This window comes from Hemitrygon akajei, unplaced genomic scaffold (assembly GCF_048418815.1).
Source record: "Hemitrygon akajei unplaced genomic scaffold, sHemAka1.3 Scf000045, whole genome shotgun sequence".
NCBI classification, from domain to species: Eukaryota; Metazoa; Chordata; class Chondrichthyes; order Myliobatiformes; family Dasyatidae; genus Hemitrygon; species Hemitrygon akajei.
In genome coordinates this window covers 446,911-472,653 of record NW_027331931.1, presented here as the reverse complement: position 1 = coordinate 472,653, position 25,743 = coordinate 446,911, and the positions used below count along the sequence as shown (strand labels likewise).

The window sequence follows — 25,743 nt, the reverse complement described above, 5'->3', positions numbered from 1 at the left end:
TATATTCCATACAGTGGATGCTCAAGGCATCCGGGCCTCCACTCCGGCTCCTGAGGTCACTGAGGGGCGGTGACCAGAGAGCGATAAAAATGTTCAACACTCTGTAGCTCTGCTGGGCTGTTACCCTGGTGATGGAGGAAGTGGCTCAGCAGAACTAACTGAAAATAGGAAATAAGGAACAACCTCACATGCTCTGAGTTTCATTGTGACAAAGATGAATGCTGAGCTCTCAGCCATTTTGTAATTGGGAAACTAAAATTCTAATGGCTGTTTTAACCCTGTCTCGAGGTGCCTCCATTAAATCTGTTCGTAGTTTCATCTCTACAGAACTTACAGCAGTGCAGAAGCTGTTACAAACTCAAAACACATTGTTGGATTCGAAATGTCTGTTCCAAATGTGAAATATAGGATATTTACACAATGCATTGTGGTGATAACCATTAAGGGTCATTTATTCAATTAAGTAGTTAAAATGCCATTATATTCTTGTGCCTGCAATTAACCTAAAACTACGATCAACACTAGGCATTCATACAGGTGATATTCAGATCCTGTTACTGGACAGAAGTATGGAAGATAATGTCCCTATATACAACTGAATACATTGAGAGTGTGAGCTCAGATCCTAGACTCCTCTCCTGTTTCAAACATCTTGTCCTATCACTCTATCCAGCACTCAGGATTTCATTGACATTTCTGTTCCCAGAGTCACCACCCCTCCATTGAGAACAGGCCCAGAGACACAAAATGCCCGTCATACATAAAACTTTTCATTCCATAATCACCCTTGTGAAATTTGTAAACAACAACTGTAATGAGCACATTTCCACGAATTGGTGGCAGGATAATTTATTGAGTGAAACTGTGCTTTCTTTACTGCCCTGTGAACGGTCACAAGATATCTCCCGATGTTCAGTGTGCCAATCTGTGCATGGAGCCGAAAGAGATTGGACAGATTTTCAACAAATTCTGTGTGCCTGTGTTTCCTTGGGAGACAGGAAGAGACAGTGGAAATGACGAAAGCCGGCCAGATCATGGATTGTGTACGGATTACACTACAGGTGCTTGCTGTCTTGAGGTGAATTAGGATGGATAAATCCCCATGAATAGGGTAGAAGCTGCAGGAGCCCTGCCGGACACGGATGTTGCTGGTATTTAAGGAGTAGAGTTACAGGGGTCGGTTGAACAGGTTAGAAATAGATTCCCTGAAACACATGAGAATGAGGGGAGATAGTAGCAGGGGTTCCCAAATTTTTTGTTTGTCACGGACCCCTACCATTACCATATACATCCTGAAATTATCTTTCTTCGCAAACATCCACGAAAACAGAGGAGTGCCCCAAAGAATGAATGACAGGTAAATATTAGAACCCCAAATCCCACCCCAAGCTCCCCCTCCCATGCATAAGCAGCAGCAAAGCAACAACCACTTCCCCCCCACCCCCCCGAGCAAAAGAAAAACATCGGCAACCCCCATCGAACAATCAAGCGCGCAGCAAAGCATCAATAAAGACACAGACTTGCAGAACCCCAAAGACTACTCGTTCACCTGATAATTCGAAATACCACAGTGTGTGTGTCTCTCTCTCACCCTCGCTCTCTCTCACCCTCGCTCTCACACTCTCTTCCCCTTTCTCCGCCTCTCTGTCTTTCTCTCTCTCCCTCTCTCTCTCTCGCACCCTGTCTCTCTCCCTCTCTCTCACCTCTGTCTCACTCTGACACTCTCTCTCTCCCTCCCTCTCTCGCTCTCCCTTCCCCTCTCTCCCTCCCCCTCTCTTTCTCCCCCTCTCTCACCCACCTCTCTCCCCTCCAAATAAGGGAAAAGGTGTCATAATTTCACAGGTGAGCAGCCACTCTCTGTAACAACAATGAACAGACTCTGCCGAGATCCAACCCCTGTGAGGCTGCCAGGGCAGAAACATCCCAGGCCGAGTGCTCCGGCAGTGTGGGCACCAGCATACTGACGACTTCACGGCCATCGTCAGCACTTCACTAATGCAGGCTTCACATCGGCCAGCATCATCCCTGCACCAAAGAACTCTACAGCTTCAGAATAAAACGACTACTGCCGGGTGGAACTGCCACCAATCATCACAAAGAGCGTGAAACGGCCGGTAATGACACAAATCAATAACTCCAATCCTGCCGCACTGGTTACTCACCAATATTCTTACTGACAGAACCGCTCTGTGACAAATTCCAACTCTACCATCTAAATACAGCCCTGTGCAACTGGGTGTTGGACTACTGAACCATCCGGCTTCAGAAAGTCAGGATGTAGAACTGCTCCTCACTCCCAGTCATCCTCAACACAGGCTGTGTGCTGATCCCATTGCTGTACACTCTGTTCACACATGACCGCACGGCCAAACACCCGGGGAATCACATTGTCAAGTTCGCCAACGACAAGACAGTGTGGGGTCCATCGCTTATCAATGAGATGACATAGAGATAGAAGGGCTCAAGGCCGGGTACATCTCAACCCACAAACTCACCCCACCACACCCTCATTACCACGAGTTTAACATTTCCTGGCACCCACCATATGTACAGATACTCCTGTGCCTAACGTCACTTTATGGACATACTACCAATGTTTTAAGCTATGACATGTTTTTATATAATTCTGATATTTATCTCTGCGATTTTTGTTCCTGCATGAGATCCACAGCAACAATGATTTATGTTCCCCTTTACAACAGTTCACTGGATTGACATTAAACAATCCTGTGTATTGAACCCTGGGGAGAATACCACGACCACCCACATTATCTGTACACCCTCCTGATTTTATAAACTCCGATAATGTTACCGCCATTCTCCTGTGGAATAAAGATCCAGCTCGGCCAACCACTCCATATAACTCGGCCCTCTAATCCAGCCAGCATCTTAAACAAACTCTTCTGCGCCCTGATAATGGCTTTCCTACGATAGTATGAAAAGAAAACACATATTTAATTTTCGGTGTAGTCTTACCAACAATTTATATAACTACAATACAATGTCCATAATCGAGAACTCAATGCCGAACTGATGAAGACCAGCATGATTAAAGCCGTCTTTTCCACCCTCGATACTTGCCCGTCCACTTTCAGTGAACTGTACTCCTGTACTCCCAGATCGCACTGTTCCACAGCACTCCATGCCCTCCCATTCACTATACCAGTCCCATCCTGGTTTGACTGCCAAAAATCACCATCTCTCACTTGTCCAAGTTGAAACCATTTGCCATTTCTCAGCCCATCTCTATAACTGACCCAAGGGCCCCTTGAAATTATTTGTAACCTGTTGCAATATGAAAAACAAACTTGCTAACGGTGCCAGGTATTCATGTCAAATCAATGGCATGAATAATGAAATACAGAGGTCCCAATACTGACACGCACATCCCACTCGTCACAGGCATCTATTCGCTAAATCCAATTTCAGTCATCTCCCTCTGCTTCCTGTCATTGAACCCCGTGTGAATCCACCTCGCAAGGTCCCCGCGAATCCCACGTGACCGAAACGTCCAGATGAGCTGCCACGCAGGATCTTGTTAGAGGCTTCACCAAAGTCCGCTTAGACAAAATCTCTGCCCTACGTCATCTATCTCCATCGTTACCTTTTCGGACATCTCCAGAATATTTGTGAGGTATGATGTCCCAAAATATTTGAGAGGTATAATATCCCACTGGGAATTGCGGTCGGTGATTTCCCCATAACCAATGTCTAACCAGCTTCACTGCAGATTGAGGAAATTCCAACCCGAGCTGTAGAATTACCAGCCTGGATCGAAGTCCATATACTGTGAGTTGCATGTTCTTAGAGGCTCCATCCCTACATTATAACCCAGTCACAGATGCTTTGTTGCTGGCCATTTGACGTTGTGTTCCTGCCATTTTCGGTTCACAAACTAAGGTCAGAGGGGACCCTCAGGATCTTCTGCCTGCGTTGTTGTTCAGGCTGGTTTACCGGGCTGTAGATTGTGAGAGGATACGGATACACTTCGGCTTGTCTCCAGCAGCTAAACTATCTTTGATCACTGTCTTCTTGCACTGTGGGATCTTGCCCAGCACAGTTGGCTGCGATGTTTCCCTCAGGGTAGCAGAAACACAATGTAAAATTATAAAACAGAAAATGCTGGGAACTCAGTACATCAGGGTACATCCGTGAAGGAGAAATGGTGGAAGACCCAGTTTCAGAACTGGGACTGTCCGAGATACTGCTGATCTGCTGAATGTTTCCAGCATTCAACCATTTTACTTTAAATTTCCTGCAGTAGCAGTTTCTCTTATTTTTAATGTAAAGATATTAACTGATTGGAGGGTTGCGGATGTTGTTCCTTTATTCAATAAAGGCAGTAGAGATCGCCCAGGAAATTATACACCAACGAACCTTGCTTCAGAGTTTGGTAAATTGATCGGGAAGATCCTGAGAGGCAGGATTTATGGACATTTGGAGTGGCATAATATAATAAGGAATAGTCCGCATGGGTTAGTCAAAGGCAGGTCGTGCCTTACGAGCCTAATTGAATTTTTTGAGGATGTGATGAAACGCATTGATGAAGAAAGAGTAGCAGATGTAATGTATATGCATTTCATCAAGGCATTTGATAAGGTACACCATGCAAGGCTTATTAAGAAAGTAAGGAGGCACGAGGTCCGAGGGGTCATTGCTTTCTAGATCCAGAACTGGCTTGCCAATAGAAGGCAAAGTGTTGTTGTAGACGGGTCATATTCTGCATAGAGGTCGGTGACCAGTGCTGTGCCTCAAGGATCTGTTCTGGCACCATTTCTCTTCGTAATGTTTATAAATGACCTGGATGAGGAAGTGAAGGGATGGGTTAGTAAATTCGATGATGACACAAAGGTCGGGGGTGTTGTTGATAGTGCGGAGGGCTGTCAGAGGTTACAGCGGGACATTGATAGGATTCAAAACTGGGCTGAGAAGTGGCAGACGGAGTTCAACCCAGATAAGTGTGAAGTGGTTCATTTGGTAGGTCAAATATGACGGCAGAATATAGAATTAACGGCGACTCATGGCAGTGTGGAGGATCAGAGGGATCTTGGGATCCGAGTCCATAGGACACTCAAAACTGCTGCGCAGGTTGACTCTGTGGTTCAGAAGGCATGTGGTGTGTTGAACTTCATCAATCGTGGGATTGAGTTCAAGACCCAAGAGGTAATGTTACAGCTATACAGCATCCAGGTCAGACCCAACTTGGAGTACTGTGCTGAGTTCTGGTCACCTCACTACAGAAAGGATGTGGAAATCATAGAAAGGGTGCAAAAGTGATTTACAAGGATTTTTCTGGTTTGGGAGCAACCCTTATGGGAATAGGATGAGTGAACTTGTTCTTTTCTTCTTGAAATGGAGGATGAGAGGTGACCTGATAGAGGTGTATTAGATGATGAGAGGCATTGATCCTGTGGATTGTCAGAGGCTTTTTCCCAGGGCACAGTTTTAAAATGCTTGTAAGTAGGTACAGAGGCGATGTCAGGGCTAAGTTTCTTTTACGCAGACAGTGGTGAGTGCGAGGAATGGGCTGCCGGCGGCGGTGGTGGAGGCGGATACAGTACGGTCTTTTAAGAGACTTTTGGATAGGTATGTGAAGCTTAGAAGAATAGAGGGCTGGTAACCCTAGGAAATCTCTAAAGTACGTTCATGTTTGGGACAGCACTGTTGGCCGAAGGGTCTGTGCATTGTGCTGTAGGTTCTCTATGTTTCTATGCTTCTGTGTTCTCAGTTCATTCCATACAGCCAATACTCACAGCATCCTTTCCTCACACTATCATGCTGCTGTATTTACCCCCGAGGCCACTCTCCCTACCCTGAGAGGCAGTGAACACAGAGCGATAAAAAATGTGCAACTCTTCTTGCAGCTCTAGTGGGCTGTTACCCTGGAAACAGAGGAAGTGGCTCACCAAAAATAACCGAAAAGGGAAATAACAAACTCAACATCATATGCTGTGAGTTTAATTATGATAAAGTTTAACACTGCAGCCATTTTGAAATGAAGAATCTAAAATTGTGAAGTCTGCTTTTGACGTGCAACTTTTAATTAATCGTCTAGTAGCTCTGGCTAACAAAAATGATCAATACTTAGCGATCAATAATATATTAACCACTGCCGTGAATATACCTAGTGACAGCCTCAATCACCATCTGTTGCAACAAACTCCAGAAATCGACAAATTAAGGGGAACATAAATCATTGTTGCTGTGGATCACATGCAGGAACAAAAATCACAAAGAGATAAATATCAGAATTATTAAAAAAAACATGTCATAGCTTAAAACATTGGTGATATGTCCATAAAGTGACGTTAGGCACAGGAGTATCTGTACATATGGTGAGTGCCAGGAAATGTTAAACTCGTGGTAATGAGGGTGTGGTGGGGTGAGTTTGTTGGTTGAGATGTACCCGGCCTTGAGCCCTTCTCTCTCTATGTCATCTCATTGATAAGTGATGGACCCCACACTGTCGTGTCGTTGGCGAACTTGACAATGTGATTCCCCGGATGTTTGCCCGTGCGGTCATGTGTGAACAGAGTGTAGAGCAATGGGCTCAGCACACAGCCTGTGTTGAGGATGACTGGGAGTGAGGAGTGTTCTACATCCTGACTTTCTGAAGCCGGTTGTTTCAGTAGTCCAACACCCAGTTGCACAGGGGTTTATTTAGATGGTACTGCAAATCTGTGTTTTTATTGATGCATTGCTGCACGCTTGAGTGTTCGGTGGGGGTTCCCGATGTTTTTTTTTGCAGGTGCGGGGGGGGGGGATGTTGCTTTGCTGCTGCTTACGCATGGGAGAGAAGCTTGGGGTGGGATTTTTTGGGTTCTAACATTTAACTGTCATTCATTCTTTAGGGCACTCCTCTGTTTTCATGGATTTTTGCGAAGAAAAATAATTTCAGGATATCTATCCTATACATTTCCCTGATACTAAATGTACCTATTACAATCGATTCAAACGTAGGATGGGGTAGCTTTCGTGGCTGGATTGTGCTGGGTGCCTCGAAGAATTGTTTAGAGTGCGTTACGTACCTAACGTAGTCTGTAATGCCGTTGATGCCCAGTCAAATATACGAAGGCTTGTTCCCCAGGGTTGGGGAGTCCGAAGCCAGAGGACACAGATACAATGGAGCAGAGAGATCAGAGAGACCTGCGATTTAATCTCAATACACAGAGTGAGTGAGTATCTTGAACGAGCTGTTCAGTGTTTGCATCGTTGGTTATCCACCTTGGGATCAGTATTCCCACCGTGTTTGGAAATTCCCGCTGCTGTCGCCTGTCTGTCAGCAGCTGGAAATTAAAGGAACGATCATATTGTTAGAGACCAGAAATCAGGTCAGAAATTGCTTGAAGCCATTCCGACACATGGGGCTGGAGCTGAAGCATTAACTTTGTTCCTCTCCACAGATATTCTTTATCTCCAGAGTGTTTCTTGTATTTGCAGCGTTTTAGGACTTACGTTGAAATGATTTAGTCTCCTAGGAAATAGACTTATGTAGGACGTTCAATTTAAATTCGCTCTCTTACAGCACAGAAAAAGGGCTTTCAGCCCATCTAGTCTGTGCCTCCCTCTGCCTGGACCCATCCACTTGCACCCAGACCATATCCCTCAATACCTCCCTCATCCATGTAACCATACAAACTTCTCCTATATACCACATTTGACACCGGCATCCGCATTCGTGTCACCCTCTGAGTGAGATAGTTCCTAGTCCGATTCCCCTTAAATATTCCACTTTTTGCCCCAAACCCCATGAGCACACCGAACATTTGGGGCGAAACCTATTCACGCTATTTCTACCAACATAGTTTTGTTTACCTCTAGCAGAGGTTCCCAACCTGAGGTCCACAGTCCCGCCAGTCTGGTAGGGGTCCACGGTCTTAAAAAGTTTGGGAACTCCTGCTAGCTTCTCTCCTCATTCTCCTGTGCTTCACGGAATCAGCTTCTCACCTTTTCAACCTACCCCTGTAACTCTACTCCTTAAATACCAGCATCATCCGTGTCCGGCAGGTCTCCTGCAGCCTCTACCCTGTTCCGGGGATTTATCCATCCTAATTCACCTCAAGACAGCATGCACCTGATGTGTAATCCGTACACAATCCATGATCTGGCCGGCTTTCGTCATTTCCACAGTCCCTTCCTGTCTCCCAAGGAAACACAGGCACAGAGAATTTGTTGAAAATCTCTCCCATCTCTTTCGGCTCCATGTATAGATATCTTGTGAAAGATAACAGGGCAGTAAGGAAAACACAGTTTCTCTCCATAATTTATCCTGCCACCAACTTGTCTATTATTCGTGGAAATGTGATCATTAGAGTTATTGTTTACAAATTTCACAAGAATTATTCTGGAATGAAAAGTTTTACGTTTGAGGGAAAGTTGGTGTCTCTGGACCTTTTCTCAATGGAGGGGTGGTGACTTGGGAACAGAAATGTCAATGAAATTCTGAGGACTGGATAGAGTGACAGGGACAAGATATTTCCAGCAGTAGGAGAGTCTACGATCAGAGATCACAATCTCAATCTATTTATTTATATCTGGGGACCTTCTCTTCCATTCTTCTGTCCAGTAGCAGGATCTGAATATCACCTGTATCAATGCCGGGGTTGATCGTAGTTATAGGTTATTCGCAGGCACAAGAATATAATGGAATTTTTAACTACTTAATTGAACAAAGAAAGACACTTAATGGTTATCACCACAATCTGATGTCCTTTGTAAGTATCCTATAGTTGACATTTGAAACAGACAGGCCGCATCCAACAATGTGCTTTCATTTTGGAACAGCTTCTGCGCCTCTGGAATTTCTGTAGAGATGAAACTACTAACAGATTTACTGGAGGCACCTCGAGACAGAATTAAACCAGCCATTAGAATTTTACCTTCCCCGTTACAAAATGGCTGAGAGCTCAGTATTCATCTTTGTCATAATGAAACTCAGGGAGTATGAGATCGAGTCTGTTAGTTCCTATTTTCAGTTAGTTCTGCTCAACCACTTCCTCCATCAGCAGGGTCACAGCCCGCCAGAGCTACAGAGTGTTGAACATTTTTATCGCTCTCTGGTCACTACCGCTCAGTGGCCTCAGGAGCCGGTGTGGAGGCCCGGATGCCTTGAGCCTTCACTGTATGGAATATATGATGTTTATGTTGTAATAGATAGATAACTAATGAATGTAGGGATGGGATTTATGCAAATCTGTTTAGGACGTCACAAACAGGGTTCAACGGGGATTACTCCCTCCACAATCCCCTTGTTCATTCATCCCTGCTCACTGATCCTCCTCCACATACTTATCCCTGCATAAGGCCTAAGTGCTACACCTACCCGTACCCATCCTCTCTCATCTCCATTCAGAGGCCAAAACAGTCCTTCCAGGTGAGGTAACACCTGGGCAGCATCAGTGGAGGGAAATGGACCGTCAACATTTCGGGCCGAGAACCTCCCGCTGGACTGAGAGTACATGGGAAATTATCATAGAAAAGAGGTGAGGGGTGGGTACGGGGCAAGAGGTGGGGAGTGAGAGGTGGGTCCAAATGAGGTGGGAGGTGGGAAGGTGGAAATAGTGACAGGTGTGGAATGAGAGTAGTCGGGGCAAGACGGGGTTGCGGAAGATGGTATTTAATTCCATGGAGGATTATCTAAGTGGTTAGAGAGTATTTATTTTAGAAATTCACCAGACTGATTCCTGGAGGACGATGAAGATCAATGATCATCTTCTCATAAAACAGAGGCCGGCAGATGTGTGGAGACCGAAGGGATCGAGGAAATGGTGATCAGGCAGGAAGATGTGGCTGAGATAGGAGAGCAGCCGTTATCTTGTAGATGGTTAGAGGGGCCGAATGGCCAGCTCTTGCTGTTTCTCACTTGATGTTTCAGTGTTCCAGTGAAGTCCTGTAGGAATGTTAATAGGAATTTGTGTTTGTAAATATAGAACTGATTTGCATGAAAACAGCACAATTCCAGTTTCGGACTGAATTGTCTATGGGACCGGGATGAGAATCGAACCGGTAACTCTGAGAACCAGAAGGTGGAGCTGCGGGGACGGCGAAGCAACTGAGGGAAAAACTATAAATGTAGCTAGTGTAAATATGAAATGACGTGTAAAATCCGGCAGGTAGGTCGGGCAGCGTGTGAGACCGCTTCAGGTGGCAGAACCTCCTTCATCACGTGATCAACTTCTCGCTCCCATTTCAAACGCAGATCTGAAACATCTGCGGGTTTTTGCTTCCGAAGCCCTGCCCCCGCCCTCACAGTCCCCGGATGGGTGGTGGTTTTCTTTCCTTTCTGTGTTGAAGCAGAACGCTGGCGGGGAGCCGTGGGTCGGATCACTGTCTGCGGGGCAAATTGATCAAGTTTCCATCGGTAAGCATTGAGGCCAGACCTGAGAGGGAACGGGACCGACAGCATCTGGGGGGAGACCTGATGTTGTTCAGTGAGTCCCGTTAACTTCCCCGATCGGGCGGCCGCGTCCCGCTTCCTGGACACAACCTGCAGGTGGTGGCCCGGGTTGTGGGACCTTCACACCGAACCGCCGGAGAGATGAGCCGCCGCTCAGCCTCTGTTGCTCGGGTCCCAGGAGCGGGATGAGGTGGTGATGCCCGGACTAAATCCATCCACTCAGTTGTACCTGGGGAACGTTACCTCCATCACCCGGCCCGGTAGCCGATCCAAACTTCACCTGGATCGATGCCTGGGGTCGATAATGGTTTTAAAGCACACTGGAAGCGGCCGTTCGGCCCGTTGTGTTCTTGCAGACTCGAGGGTTAAACAGAGTAATCGCACCCTCGGGACACTCCTCCACGTGCATGAGTAGTTCCATCTTTTCCGGTTCAGACGGGACAGTGAGATCCAGATCTCTCACGTCCTCTCGGGGGATTGGGAAGTTTATTTCCATCTTCTTTCCATTACCACAACTTGCCGAAATGCTGACAGTGTTTCCCGATATCTGGCCCTATTAATGCGAGAATTAGGTCTTTTTCATTTATCTGGGTTTCTCTGAATTGTGTACACTCCCTCCGGAATTTCCAAAGGAGTAACCCAGGCTGTCTGATATTCCCACACGATTGAAATGGAGAATCTGTTTTTTTTACATGAACCGAGGTACAGTGAAAGTCCTGTCTTTTACATCATCCACATAGGTCAAGCATTACAACAGTACATCGAGGTGATATAAGGTAAAACAATAACAGAGTGTAACAGATCATTATGGTCACAGAGAAAGTACAGTACAGGTAGATATATGGTGCAAAGTCACATCTAGTTAGACTGTGAGGTCAGCAGTCCATCTCATCACACTGGGGAACATTCAGTTCGCTTCTAACAGCAGAACGGAAACTGCCCTTGAGCCTGGTGTTACGTTTCTGTTTTATTTTAATTCTCGACCCAATCGGAGACTGAGAAGTGAAGGGGATTTTCCATTATGTTGGCTGCTTTACTGAGGCAGCAGGGCATATAGACAGAGTCGATGGAGGGGAGTTTGGCTTCTATGATGTGCTCAGCTGTGTCCACTGTTCTCTGTTGTTTCATTCATTTAAACGAAGTGCAATGGCCGTATGAAGATGAGAAACATCGGGATGGGATACTTTCTGTGGAGCATTGCTAAAGCTTGTAGAGTGGAAAAGGACATATATCACAATTTTTATTGTTTGTTCTGGCTTTGTTATATTGGAATCTGTTATCTAGCAGTGTGTACTATTATTTCAGTATCTGTGTATTGCTTGATTTCATCTCCCTCCCGGTTTTATCTGTTTATTCCCTGCCCATCTTGTTCAACATCTGTCCAGCTTGCGTCCCATCACTTTAATGATATATATCAGCAATCTCGCTACTAAACATTGTCTCAATTGTGAAGTTTTGTCTTGCACCTATTCCAGGATTGTTTTTTTTTAATTAGCTAGAAATACCAGAGATTAAATTGAATACAACAGGCGGCAGGGTAAAAGCAGCCATTACAATTTTTGTTTCACCGTTACAAAATGGCTGCAGTGTTAATCTTTGTCATGATGAAACACACAGCATCTGATGCTGAGTTTGTTATTTCCTTTTTCGGTTAAATTTAGTGAGCCACTTCCTCCGTTTCCAGGGTAACAAGCCACCAGAGCTGCAAGGATTGTTGCAGATCTTTATCGCTCCGTGATCACGGCCTCTCAGTGACGCTCCCCCTCAAATTCCCCTTAAATATTTAAATTTTCGGCCCAAATCCATGCCCCCACCCATCCCGAAGGGCAATAGCCTAGATGCATTCACCCTATTTATACCATTCTTGGTCTTGTATTCTCTAGGAGGGGTTCCCAACATGGGGTCCACAGGCCTCACCGTTCAGCATAGCAGAAAGTGGTTCAGAACCCCTGCGAGCATCTCTGCTGATTCTCATGTGCTCCAGGTTATCAATTTCTAATCTGTTCAACCTGTCCCTGTAACTCAGTTCCTTAAATGACAGCAACATACGTGTCTGCCAGGCCTCCTGCACCGGCCTGTCACAGGGTCCGAGGGAGACCTTGTCAGGCCCTGGGGATTTATCCGTCCTAATTCTCCTGAAGGCAGCAAACTCCTGTTGTGTAATCCGTACACAATCCGTGCCCTGACTGGCTTTCGTCATTTCTATAGTCTCTATCTGTCTCCCAAGTAAACACAGGCACTGAGATGTCATTGAAGTTCTCTCCCATCTCTTACGGCTTCATGCGTAGATGAGCACGCTGATCTTCAGAAAATATGTTGTTACTGTTATCGGAGCGGGGAGGAAATAACAGGTTTTCCCAATAATTTATCCTTCTACCACATTGTCTGCTATTCATGAGAATGTGCTCATTACAGTTGTTGTTTACAAAGTTCACAAGAGTGATTCTGGAATGAAAGGCTTTAAGCATGAGGAATACACGAGGAACTCTGCAGATGCTGGTTATTCAAATAACACACACAAAATGCTGGTGGAACACAGCAGGCCAGGCAGCATCTATAGGGAGAAGCGCTGTCGACGTTTCGGGCCGAGACCCTTCGTCAGGACTATCTGAAAGGAAAGATAGTAAGAGATTTGAAAGTAGTGGGGGGAGGGGGAATGTTAGGAGAAGACCGGAGGGGTGGGGTGAAACTGAGAGCCAGAAAGGTGATTGGCAAAAGGGATACAGAGTTGGAGAAGGGAAAGGATCATGGGACAGGAGGCTTCAGGAGAAAGAAAGGAGTGGGGGGGGGGGGAGCACCAGAAGGAGATGGGGAACAGGCAGAGTATGGGCAGAGAGAGAAAGAAAAAAGGGAGGGGGGAAATCTATATATCAGGGATGGGGTAAGAAGGGGAGGAGGGGCATTAACGGAAGTTAGATAAGTCTCTGCTCCTATTATCGATGGAGGGATGGTGTCTCTGGGAACAGCAAGCTCAGTGAAATCCTATGTTCTGGATAGAGTCGATGGGGACAAGATGATTTCAACAGTAGGGGAGTCTGGAACCTGAGGTCACAATCTCAATCCATTTAATTGTATCTGAGGAACTTCCCTTTCATCATTCTGTCCAGTAGCAGGATCTGAAGTCCACCTGTATCAATGCCGGGGGTTGATCGCAGTTAGAAGATATTTGCAGACACAGGAATGTGACGAAAGTTTTAACCACTTAATTAAACAAAGAAGGAAACTTCATGGTTATCACTACATGAAACGTGAAATTTTAAAAAAAACACGAAATGCTGGCAGAACTCAGCAGGCCAGACAGCATCTATGGGAGGAGGTAATAACGACGTTTTGGGCCGAAACCCTTCATCAGGAGTGAAGTAACATGAGATGGTCGAGGGGGGAATAAGAAGTGGGGGGAGGGGTGAAGTAGAGAGCTGGGAAATGATAGGCTGGAGGGAAATGGTCTAGGGGGAATGTGGAGAATTATGGGAAATAAAAGAGAAAGAAAGGTAGGGCTGGGGGAGAGATGTTTCTCTTTGGTTCTCTTTCTCTCTCTTTTTCCCCCCTCACTACAATCTCCCCCCAGCCCTACCTTTCTTTCTCTTTTATTTCTCATAATTCTCCACCTTCCCCCTAGCCCATTTCCCTCCAGCCTATCACTTCCCAGCTCTCTACTTTATCCCTCCCCCCACTTCTTATCCCCCCTCGACCATCCCATGTTACTTCACTCCTGATGAAGGGTTTCGTCCCGAAACGTCGTCACTACCTCCTCCCACAGATGCTGTCTGGCCTGCTGAGTTCTGCCAGCATTTCGTTTTTTTAAATTTATTTCCAGCATCTGCAGATTCACTCGTATTGCCTTTGAATGCATTGTGTGATGCCCTTTGTAAATATCCCACAGTTGACATTTGGAACAGATAGGCCGCATCCAACAACGTGTTTGATTTTGGATCAGCTTCTGCTCTGCTGTAAGTTCTGTAGAGATGGAACTACCAATATATTTACTGCATGCACCTCGAGACAGATTTAAAACAGCCACTGGATTTTTAGCTTCCCTATTACAAAATGGCTGAGAGCTCAGTATTCATCTTTGTCATAATGAAACTCAGAGCATGTGAGGTTCAGTTCCTTATTTCCTTTTCCAGTTAGTTCTGCTTCCTACATCACCAGGGTAACAGACCACCAGAGCTCCAAGGAGTGTTGAACATTTAGGCTTTGTTGAGATTGTACCTGGAATATGGTGTAAAATCCCGATCCCCATACTAACACGGGTTATACAGACCAAAGAACAAACTGCCGGAGGAACTCAGTGGGTCGGGCAGCATCTGTGGAGGGAAATGGACCGTCAACATTTCCGGCTGACCTCATCCCTCTGGACTGAGAGTGGACGGGAAATATTCAGAGAAAAGAGGAGAGGGGTGGGGATGGGGCAAGAGCTGGGGAGTGAGAGGCGGATCCAGGTCAGGGGGGAGGTGGAAGGTGAAAATAGTAACAGGGGGTGGAACATGAGTGTTTTGGGCAACAAGGGGCAGCAGAAGATGAAATTTAATTCTATAGAGTATTAACAAAGAGCTGAGAGGGTATTTATTTTAGAGATTCACCTGCCTGTTCACTGGAGGGAAACAGAGATCAGCAGAATGAAGGAATTGAGTAGAAACATGTGGCTGAGAAGGAGAGCAGCCATCATCATAAACTCTGCAGATGCTGGGGTCAGAGCAACACGTACAACACGCTGGAGGAACTCAGCAAGTCGGGCAGCATCCGTGCAAACGAACAGTCAATGATTCAGGCCGAGACCCTTCGTCAGGACTGAAGAGGGAGGGAGCAGGGAGCCCTATAAAGAAAGTTGGGGAGGGTGGGAAGGAGCCGGTGGTCGGATCACTGTCCGCGGGGCAAATTGATCAAGTTCCCATTGGTGAGTACTGAGGCCGGTCACTGGGGTGAACGCGACTGACAATTTCCCATCGCTGGGTATTGAGGCCGATGCCGAGAGGGGAAACCTCATGTTGTTCAGTGAGTCCCATTAGCTTCCTCGAACTGGAGGCCCAGTCCCGCTTCCTGGACACATCCTGACCGGGTCGAGGGACCTTCACACCGAATAGTCTGAGATGAGCTGCCGCTCAACCCCTGGTGTTCTGGTCCCAGGGGTGGGATGAGGTGGTGATGCCGAGACTAAAGCCATTTGTTCAGCTGTAGCTGGGAAACTTTACCTCCGTCACCCGGCCAGGTATCGGATCCAAACTTCACCTGGATCGATAATTGTTTTACATATATCCATCACACTGGAAGCGGCCGTTCGGCCCGTTGTGTTCTTGCAGACTCGAGGGTTCAACAGAATAATCGCACCCTCGGGAGACTCCTCCACGTGTATGAGTAGTTTCATCTTCCCCGTTCAGACAGGACAGTGAGATCCAGATGTCTCACGTCCTCTCGGGGGACTGGGAAGTTTATTTCCATCTTCTTTCCATTACTACGACTGGCCGAAATGCTGACAGTGTTTCCCGATATCTGGCCCTATTAATGCGAGAATTAAGTCTTGTTCATTTATCTGGGTTTCTCGGAAATGTGTACACACCCTCCGGAATTCCCAAAGGAGCAACCGAGGCTGTCTAATATTTCCACACGATTGAAATGGGGAATCTTTATTTTGTTTTCCATGTACAGAGGTAGAGTGAAAATCATGTCTCCGGTATTCTCCACACAGATCAATACATTTCAGCAGTACATTGAGGTAAAACAAATCATTCTGGTTACAGAGAAAGTGCAGTGCAGGTAGATATGTGGTGCAAGGTCACATCGATTTAGACTGTGAGGTCAGGAGTCCACTCATCACGCTGTTCGCTTCTAACAGCAGAATGGACACCGTCCTTGAGCCCGGTGGCATGTTTCTGTTTTATTTTATCTTTGCCCCGATGGGAGGGTGAGAAGTGAGAATGTTCAGGGTTGTGAGGATCTTTCATTATGTTGTTTGCTTTACTGAGGCAGTGGGAAGTGAAGACAGAGTCCATGGAGGGGAGGTTGGTTTCTATGATGTACTCAGCTGTGTCCACAGTTCTCCGCTATTTCATTCAGTTAAAGGAAGAGCAGTAGACGTATGAAGATGTGAAGTATTGGGATGGGATACTTTCTGCAATGCATTGATACAGCTTGTAGAGTAGAAAAGGGCATATACCAAAGTTCGTATTGTTTGTTCTAGCTTTGTTATTTTTGAATCTGTTATCTAGTAGTGTGCACTATGATTTCAGTATCTGTTTATTGCTAGAGGACCATCAGAGAAGGCACTTTATTCTTTCTCCCACCTAGTCAGTCTGCTCATTCCCTGCCCATCTTGTTCAACTTCTGTCCAGTCCGTATGCCACCACCTCAATGATATATATCAACCATCTTGTCCAACCTCTGTCCAGCCTGTATCCCATCATCTCAATCATATATATCAACCATCTTGTTCAACCTCTGTCCAGTCCGTATGCCACCACCTCAATGATATATATCAACCATCTTGTTCAATCTCTGTCCAGTCTGTATCCCATCATCTCAATGATATATATCAACCATCTTGTTCAACCTCTGTCCAGTCCGTATCCCACCACCTCAATGATATATATCAACCATCTTGTCCAACCTCTGTCCAGCCTGTATCCCATCATCTCAATCATATATATCAACCATCTTGTTCAACCTCTGTCCAGTCCGTATGCCACCACCTCAATGATATATATCAACCATCTTGTTCAATCTCTGTCCAGTCTGTATCCCATCATCTCAATGATATATATCAACCATCTTGTTCAACCTCTGTCCAGTCTGTATCCCATCACCCCAGTGATATATATCAATCATATGGTTCAACCCCTTTTCAGAATGTATCCCATTGCCGCAATGACATATTTCAGCAATCTTTCTTCTAAACTTTGTCTTCAATGTGAAGTTTTGTTTTTCACCTTTTCCAGGATTGTTTCTTTTTAATAACTAGGAATACCAGTGGTTTAATGAACACAGCACGTGGCAGGGAAAAAACAGCCATTTCAATTTTAGTTTCCCCGTTAGAAAATGGCTGCAGTGTTAATCTTTGTTGTCATGTAATTCATAGCATTTGATGTTGAGTTTGTTATTTCCTTTTTCGGTTAAATTTGGTGAGCCATTTCCTCCGGGTCCAGGGTAACGGCCCGCCACAGCTGCAAGAAGAGATGCACATTGTATCGCTCTGTGTACACCGCCTCTCAGCGTAGAGACAGTGGCCTCAGGGGCAAATGTAACAGAATGATAGCGGGAGGAAAGGATGCTGTGAGCATTGACTGTATGGGATGTGTTACACCAGGGTCTGAATGAACTCAGAACTAACAAACTGGTCGGGATGGGCTGGCATTTATATTTTAGCGTGTTGCTGATGTTTTGTAATCAGTTACCATCTGTGCATTAAAATGAAGAGGTGGGATAAAACTACAGTTGCAGGAAATTTAAAGTAAGAAAACGAAAATACTGGAAACTCCCAGCAGATCGACAGCATCTTGGACAGTCCCATTTCAGATATTGGGTCTTCCACCATTACTCCTTTCAGAGGTGCAGTCTGATGTACTGAGCATTTTATAAAGTAGCATTTTCTACTTTAGAATTTTACATTTTGTTCCTGTTACACTGATGGGAAACATGGCAGCCAGCTGTGCTGGGCAAGATCCCACACAGCAATGACATTGTGATCAGAGACAAGCTGAAGTGTATCCGCATCCTCTCACGACCCCGGCAGAGGGTCATTAGGTTCCAGTTCCGCCTTAGTCTGTGACTCAGAAATGGCAGGAACAGCACGGGAAATCACCGGCACAAAGCATCTTTGTATGGGTGATAATACTGGGCCGGTGACTCTGAGGATATGGAACTGGCAGTATACGGGCTTCAGTCCAGGTTGGTAATTCTACAGCTGGGATGGGAATTTCCTCAGTCTGCAGTGAAGCTGAAGTCTCGGGCGGATGGACATTGCTTATAGGGAAATTGCTGTCTGCACCGCCCAGTGAGACGTCATGTCTGTCAAGTATTCCGGAGATTTTTGAAGAGCTAACTATGAGGATAGATGAAATAGGGCAGTAAATATGTTCATCTGAACTTTGGTAAAATCTGTAACAAGATCATGAATGGCAGCTGATCAGGAAGGTTTGGTCAGGTGGGATTTACGGGGAGATAGTGAGGTGGATTCTCACCGGGTTCAATGACAGGAAGAAGAGGGTCATGAGTGAAGATGGATTAGCGAATGGAGGCCTTTGACAAGTGGGACGTGCGTATCAGTGTCGATACCTCGTTAATACGTATTTCATGCTATTGATTTGTATATGAAATATTAACATACTCTCTGTCTTGTTGAATAATTCCAGCAGATTTGTTTTATTTATGTTAAAGATGTTTTGCCAACTTGTTGTTTTGTATGTATGGCGAGTCTACATTGTGGTTAACAAGGTGCGATGTAACAATCTGGTAATAGCCAGTAAATGTTCAAAGAAATCTTGACATGGCACAGTCAGCAAGTTTGATGCTAAATTCGGGACTCTGGTTGATATTGCAACAGGTTACAATGAATTTCAGAGACATCTTGGATAGTTATGGAAATGGTCTGAGAAATGGCAAATGGTTTTCAACTTGAACAAGTAAGAGTTGGGTCATTTGGACAGTCAGACCAGGGTGGGACTGGTGTAGTGAATGGAAAGGCACACAGTGTTTTGGAACAGATTGAGAAACAAAAAAAAATCATTAAGACGCAACACAGACTACAATGCAGATAGAGAACAGATACATGGCTCCTACACGCAGGCTCAGCTCTGATACAGGGTCTTCCACCTGAAATATTAACATACTCTCTGTCTTGTTGAATAACTCCAGCAGTTTTGTTTTATTTATGTTAAAGATGTTTTGCCAACTTGCTGTTTTCTAAGTATGACAAGTCTACATTGTGGTTAACAAGGTGCGATGTAACAATCTGGTAATAGCCAGTAAATGTTCAAAGAAATCTTGACCGGGGTTTAGGTGATAATAATGATCTTAAAATCATGCCAGAGAAAATGTCGTGGTTATGGAAAAGATGTCAGGATGCTATGGGTGAGATTGCATTGTACAGAATGTGAGAGTGTTTCTATATAAACTCCAACCATGTATTGCCATAGTGTCAATGCCAGGGGATGTTAAAGTGAAAGGAGACGGTGAGAATCAGGTGTAATCAGAGTAATCTGTGTCATTCAGTGACGAGAGGAGTAGCTGTCTCATTGGTCAGCAGAAATGTTTCAACCCACACTGCTGTAACTGTTGTCCACAGCGCCACCAGTGGTAGGAGGGCCAAAGCAGTGGGCGCTGTCTGCTCAGCCTGCCTTTCCTTTTCATTGACACATCACTCCCGGTCCAGGACAGAAGATTGGTTCCTAAAAGGGAATTGTCTGCAATATAGCGAGTAGACACCTCGGAAAGTCCCGGCATGCTGTACAATCCATGGAGAGCGCGGAAATGGATGGGCGCAGGTGGACAAGAGGACATGATTTGAGAATTAGGGGGCAAAAGTTTAAGGGTAACACGAGGGGGAATTTCTTTACTCAGAGAGTGGTAGCTGTGTTGAACGAGCTTCCAGTAGAAGTGGTACAGGTAGGTTCGGTATTGTCAGTTAAAGTAAAATTGGATAGGTATATGGACAGGAAAGGAATGGAGGGTCTGAGTGCGGGCCGGTGGGACTAGGTGAGAGTAAGTGTTGGCACAGACTAGAAGGGCCGAGATGGCCTGTTTCCATGCTGTAATTGTTATATGGTTATATGGATCATGTCGTGTCAAGGTTTCAGTGGACAGGCCCAAGATCTTTGGAAGTGTCTGCCTCAGTTTAAAAACAAAACAGTGTTCTCCTTTAAACCACCATTAACGTTTGACCCTTCTGTTAAATTTTGTTTTGTTACAGAGCGGCAAAAGCTGATCACACGTGTCCTCAGAATGGCTCAAGGAGCGGGCAAGGGAGGAGTTCCAGTGACGTCAGCATCGGGAAAGGACACAGGTATGTTGGTGAAGTATTTTAATTTATAAATATTGCCTAGACTTTGTGTCTCTGGGTTTAATTCAATATTAGCAATTCACAATATTAGTGAGTTACTCCAGAAAACATTCTGCAGATGCTGGAAGTTTTGGGCAACACAAAGGCACACAAAATATTGGCATAACTCAGCAGATCAGGCAGCAACCATGGAGGGGGATAAGCATTTGATGTTTTGGATCAGGACCACAAAGAATAGAAAGTAATGTGACAATATCTAGAATTTCTGTCCCCTCATTTCCAGTCCGATGAAGGGCCTTGGCCTGAAACACTGATTGTTTATTCTCCTCCGTAGATGCTGCCTGACCTGCTGAGTACCTCCAGCATTTTGTGAGAATTCCCAGAGATTGGCTGAGGAAGGAGTTGACCAGGCAGGCAGACAGTAACTCAGAGCAAAGCGGTGGTGATGGGCAATAGGAAGAGAGTGATGCTGATGGGTTACTGTATTCTCAGCAATAAGCAGAGTCCTTTCCAAACAGAGAGGTATATTCGCAGAGACACGAAAGAGAAACCTTCAACAGATGGACCTATACCCATTCCCAAATCAAACCCACCCCCAGCCCAAGCCCGTTCCTTCCAACCTACATATATATTTTGGACTGTATTTGGTGATCTTTAGGTTCCAGAGTGAAGATTGCTGCCCAATATGGAGTCAATAATTTATTTATTTTTCCCCATTGTGCTTCACAGTGATCACCGAGCTCCTGGCAAGCTGGAACGATTTCCAGCTGCTGCAGTTGACGGACTTCTACCGGGACAGGCTGGAGCAGGCGATGGAAGGAGGGGTGCACGGAGTGAGCCTGGCGTTAACGGCCGAGAATCAGTTCAGCGGAGAGGAACATCGGGTGAGTGGGAGGGAGAATGGGTTTGAATTTTCACACATCACAGGACTGATGGGTGTCGAACTCTAACTCATCGGATATTAAGTAACATAAAAGAAAAACTGGGAAATAAATACTGTACATACAATCACAAACATGTGACTCTGAACCAGTGATAGAAAGGGGTGAAAAGACCCCGCGGACTGGTGTGTGGCAGCTCAATGTTCAGAGTGAGTTGAGCAGGTAACAGTTGTGTGGGCTTACAGTATTAAATGTAAATATTACAGGAGGTTTCGGTTTGGGAAGACCGTGCAGTGTGACAGCAGGATGTCAATGAGAACGGGGACATCATCTGTGGGTGTCACAGGAGCTCCAGTGTGTTCTGTTCTGGGTGGAGATCATTCTGTTACAACCTGTAACTGCAAACAGTGTGGATCGGGGAATACTGCCGTGTTGTAATGTGTAATCACTGAATAAACCTCCACTGGGAAAGGCAAAGTAAAGGCAGCAGGTATCCGCCGGTAATCCGCTGTCATGTTGGACACTGACGGACTGAGGAGATGAATCACATCATCTTTTCTGCAACTTCTCTGAGACTGCTCACTCTGTTATAAAAACCCTCCTGACTTCTTTCTTCATCTGTGATCGTTATTTTCTGATTTCTGTTTTACACTCTCAAATCCGGTGAGGAATTATTTATGGATTTGGAGCCACGTCAATGAAGCGGTCACAGACCAGCCAGGATCTCATTGACTGGTGGACCAGGTTCACGGTGACTGTCCCTCCGTATGCTCTGCGCTCAGAATATACAGTCCATGTCCAGACAGGATCAGCACCCGTCCGGGTGACTGCTCAGTGTGATCCCGTTACAGAGCACATCATTTACTTCTCATTCTCTGTGTGAATCTGTCAGTCCCCAATATGTTCACTGTTACTCTTCACAGAAAATCTCTGATCTCGCTGATAAGGGGGAGCGGGCGGACAGTTCTAAACTCCTCCTGAGCCTGGTGATGGAGAAAGGATCCCGCGCCCGGAGGGTGATGTGGGAAACCTTTGTGAAAATGCGGAATTGTGTCCCAAAGTTTGACAAAATACTGAAAGAAATACAGGAACATGGTGAGATAGTATCACAGATGAATTTCATTTTGGATTTAAACATTACACACTTTATGATTTTATACATTTCAATTCCTCAAATTGTTTAAATCTGAACAGGTTGTGTTCCGGTCCATCTACCCGTACCGGAGATTCCCAGTAAGCTGAAAGGTAAGTGAAGAAACCGCTGTTTCTATCAATGGCTGATCCTATGCAGGGTCATATCGTTGTGCCACCAGTAAAATGTTGGCACCGTGACATGGGAAATGTTTGCTGGAGGAGCGTTTTCAAAGGACGTTATGCAGAACAATGCCGAGATTTGGGGAGTTTGCTGAAAGGGATCCTTCCACGGGGGTCAGAATGGCCAGGCAGCATCCTGGTAAACCTCTTCTGCTCCCTCTCTAAAGACTCAACATCCCTCCGTTAGTGGGGTGATCGGAACGGTACGCATTGGCCCAGATGAGGCTGAAGCAGAGTTCATCAAGTTGAAACTTGACCTCTGTTTCCACCAACGGTTGTGATTTGCGTCGGGCCCTTAAGTTGTTCAGCCATGAGGAACTGACCAGGTGAATATTGGCACTGTGACAGAGAACACACTGAGAGACAGCGAAACATGTTTACTAGAGGACGAGTTTTCACAGGACATTTTGAGGAAAGAGGCAGAGAGCTGGCGAGTTTGAGGAAAGTGGTCACACCGCTCTGGGGCCTGCAACTACAGATCCCCACCGGAGTCTGAGCGGAGAAGGGGCGATCCGGAGAATGGAAAAAGAACTGATATTTCTTCACACCAAAAAGTCAAAACCTTCTCTTGCCAGCCACTGCTCCCTCCTGAACAGCCTCATCCTGAACCATTTTCTAAACTCCCCCAGTTCCTGCAGATTATCTTTACTTAGAGTTGGGCGTCCACTGAAGTTCCAGTCAGAGAATAGTAATAATAGCATCACTTTAATTAGAAAAGCAGGTAACATCCCAACTGGTCTGTTCAACCACAGAGCAGCAGATGAACCCCGCTGTGTTCACAACTACACTCCCTAGTGCAAACACTGCTACAGTGTCAGAGAGGGTGAGACTGGGGGACATATTCCTCAGCTCAGTCCACAGAAGCTGAAATTCCTGTCTGCCGGTGTTGTGTGATGGGCACTGTGGAAGGGTGAGCGATGGGAATTAGGACATGGAAACCGAGGGTTGTGGGATCACGGCAAGGAAGGTGGAAAGGACTGAAAATATCTATAAATAATATTGCAATTAGTTAAACTGTGACCGTCTGGATGGGAAGGTCACTACATCCATAAGCCCATCATGTCTGTGAAAATGGAGCCCGTGGCAGTGCATGGACGCAAGAGATTGTAAGGCTTCATCATCGCAGACTGAGTTGGATCAATCAACTGCACATTTAACAGAGGAGAGAGTGTAGGAAAAACAAATATCACAAAGCATATTAATATTGCATCAGCCCATGTTTTATCTGATTATTTGAAGCTCTTAAGAGAAATATAAGGAATCTCGGCCAGATCCCTGGTTCAGTCTTGCTCGTTTACAAGAACATATCCCAAAGATGATATTTAAATATGGGACCAGAGATAGACAAAACAGGAAGTTTACAAATTACTCACATGTCTGTCACCTCTGTTAATGCTGTTCCGGTCTACATCCGGTTAATGAAACTCCTCACTTCCCCAGCACCATGGATTTGGTAAATCACTACAAGCTTGTTCTCAATATTACACATTTGTTTGCCGAGGGAACAGACATGACAGTGAAATTCCCACACCCATTTCTGAATATGAAACAGACACATTCCCTGATTGTTGAAGAACATCATTTCTACCATTGTCACATTCTGTAAAGTGAATATGTCCACAATCAGTGTTTTCCTACACTCCCTATCACAGCTGAATACATTGACTGGAGACCCGACACATACATGACATTGTCCAGAAACACCGTGAGACCCCACGCACCCCTAGCAAGGACCAACAACACTGTGAGTCCCTACACACCCGACAGGTTCCGGAAAAACTTGTGAGACCCCACATACTTCTGATAGGGCCCTGACACACTCTGACACCGAACACACCCTTGACAGTGCCGTGACACATTATGAGACCCCACACACCCCTGACATGGTCCTAACAAACTGTGAGACCCCACACACCCCTGACAGGGTCCTGACATACTGTGAGACCCCACACTCCCCTGACAGGGTCCTGACCCACTGAGAGTCCCCACACACCCCTGACAGGGTCCTGACACACTGTGAGACCCCACACACCCCTGACATGGTCCTAACAAACTGTGAGACCCCACACACCCCTGACAGGGTCCTGACATACTGTGAGACCACACACACCCCTGACAGGGTCCTGACCCACTGTGAGACCCCACACACCCCTGACAGGGTCCTGACACACTGTGAGACCCCACACTCCCCTGACAGGGTCCTGACCCACTGAGAGACCCCACACACCCCTGACAGGGTCCTGACACACTGTGAGACCCCACACACCCCTGACAGGGTCCGGACACACTGTGAGACCCCACACACCCCTGACAGGGTTCTGACACACTGTGAGACCCCACACACCCCTGGCAGGGTCCTGACACACTGTGAGTCCCCACACACCCCTGACAGGGTCTTGACACACTGTGAGACCCCACACACCCCTGGCAGGGTCCTGACACACTGTCATACCCCACACACCACTGACAGGGTCCTGACAGACTGTGAGACCCCACACACCCCTGACAGGGTCCCGAAACACTGTGAGACCCCACACACCCCTGACAGGGTCCTGTCACACTGTGAGACCCCACACACCCCTGACAGGGTCCGGACACACTGTGAGACCCTACACACACCTGGCACAGTCCTGACACTGTCATACTCCACACACCGCTGACAGGGTCCTGACAGACTGTGAGATCCCCATACATCCCAGGCAGAGGCCAGACACTTTGCGAGACGCCACACACCCATGACAGGTTTCGAACACAGTTTGAGATCTCACACACCCCACCCACGCACCCATAGTGCAAGTGCTGGTCAACAAAGCTGCTTCTTAGTATTTTGAATCAGTGACGGTGGGAGGGGAAGGGAAGCTCTGATTCCCCGATCTGTTCCTTTGACAGAATGCCCACTACCCTCTTCTCTATCTCCATACGTCACATCAACACTGGGGATTAAAAGTTTCTTCCACAGGAACAATGATATCTGTGACAGTAGTGGGAGATTGTCCGGTACGGGACAGACGGGGGTCAGTAAACTACCAGGGAAATACTCACCTTCACACCACAGTTAATGTGGAAATGTGATGATCTGGTGTTTGTCCAGCCAGGGGTCAGTTAATGTAATTTACTGTATGAAAATCCATTGATGAATCCAATTAATGCAGTTGCTTTGA

General features: G+C 46.1%; 1 protein-coding gene across 1 annotated transcript in view; it reads left to right on the top strand.

Moving 5' to 3' along the window:
* LOC140720569 (NACHT, LRR and PYD domains-containing protein 3-like) overlaps window positions 1-25,743 on the top strand; it is a 42,137-nt gene that overhangs the window by 747 nt on the left and 15,647 nt on the right. The window contains exons 2-6 of the mRNA XM_073035406.1: window positions 10,199-10,360; window positions 20,298-20,390; window positions 21,117-21,271; window positions 22,192-22,363; window positions 22,463-22,513. Of these exons, the coding sequence (XP_072891507.1) occupies window positions 10,199-10,360; window positions 20,298-20,390; window positions 21,117-21,271; window positions 22,192-22,363; window positions 22,463-22,513 (633 nt within the window). The remainder of the gene's footprint in view (window positions 1-10,198; window positions 10,361-20,297; window positions 20,391-21,116; window positions 21,272-22,191; window positions 22,364-22,462; window positions 22,514-25,743) is intronic.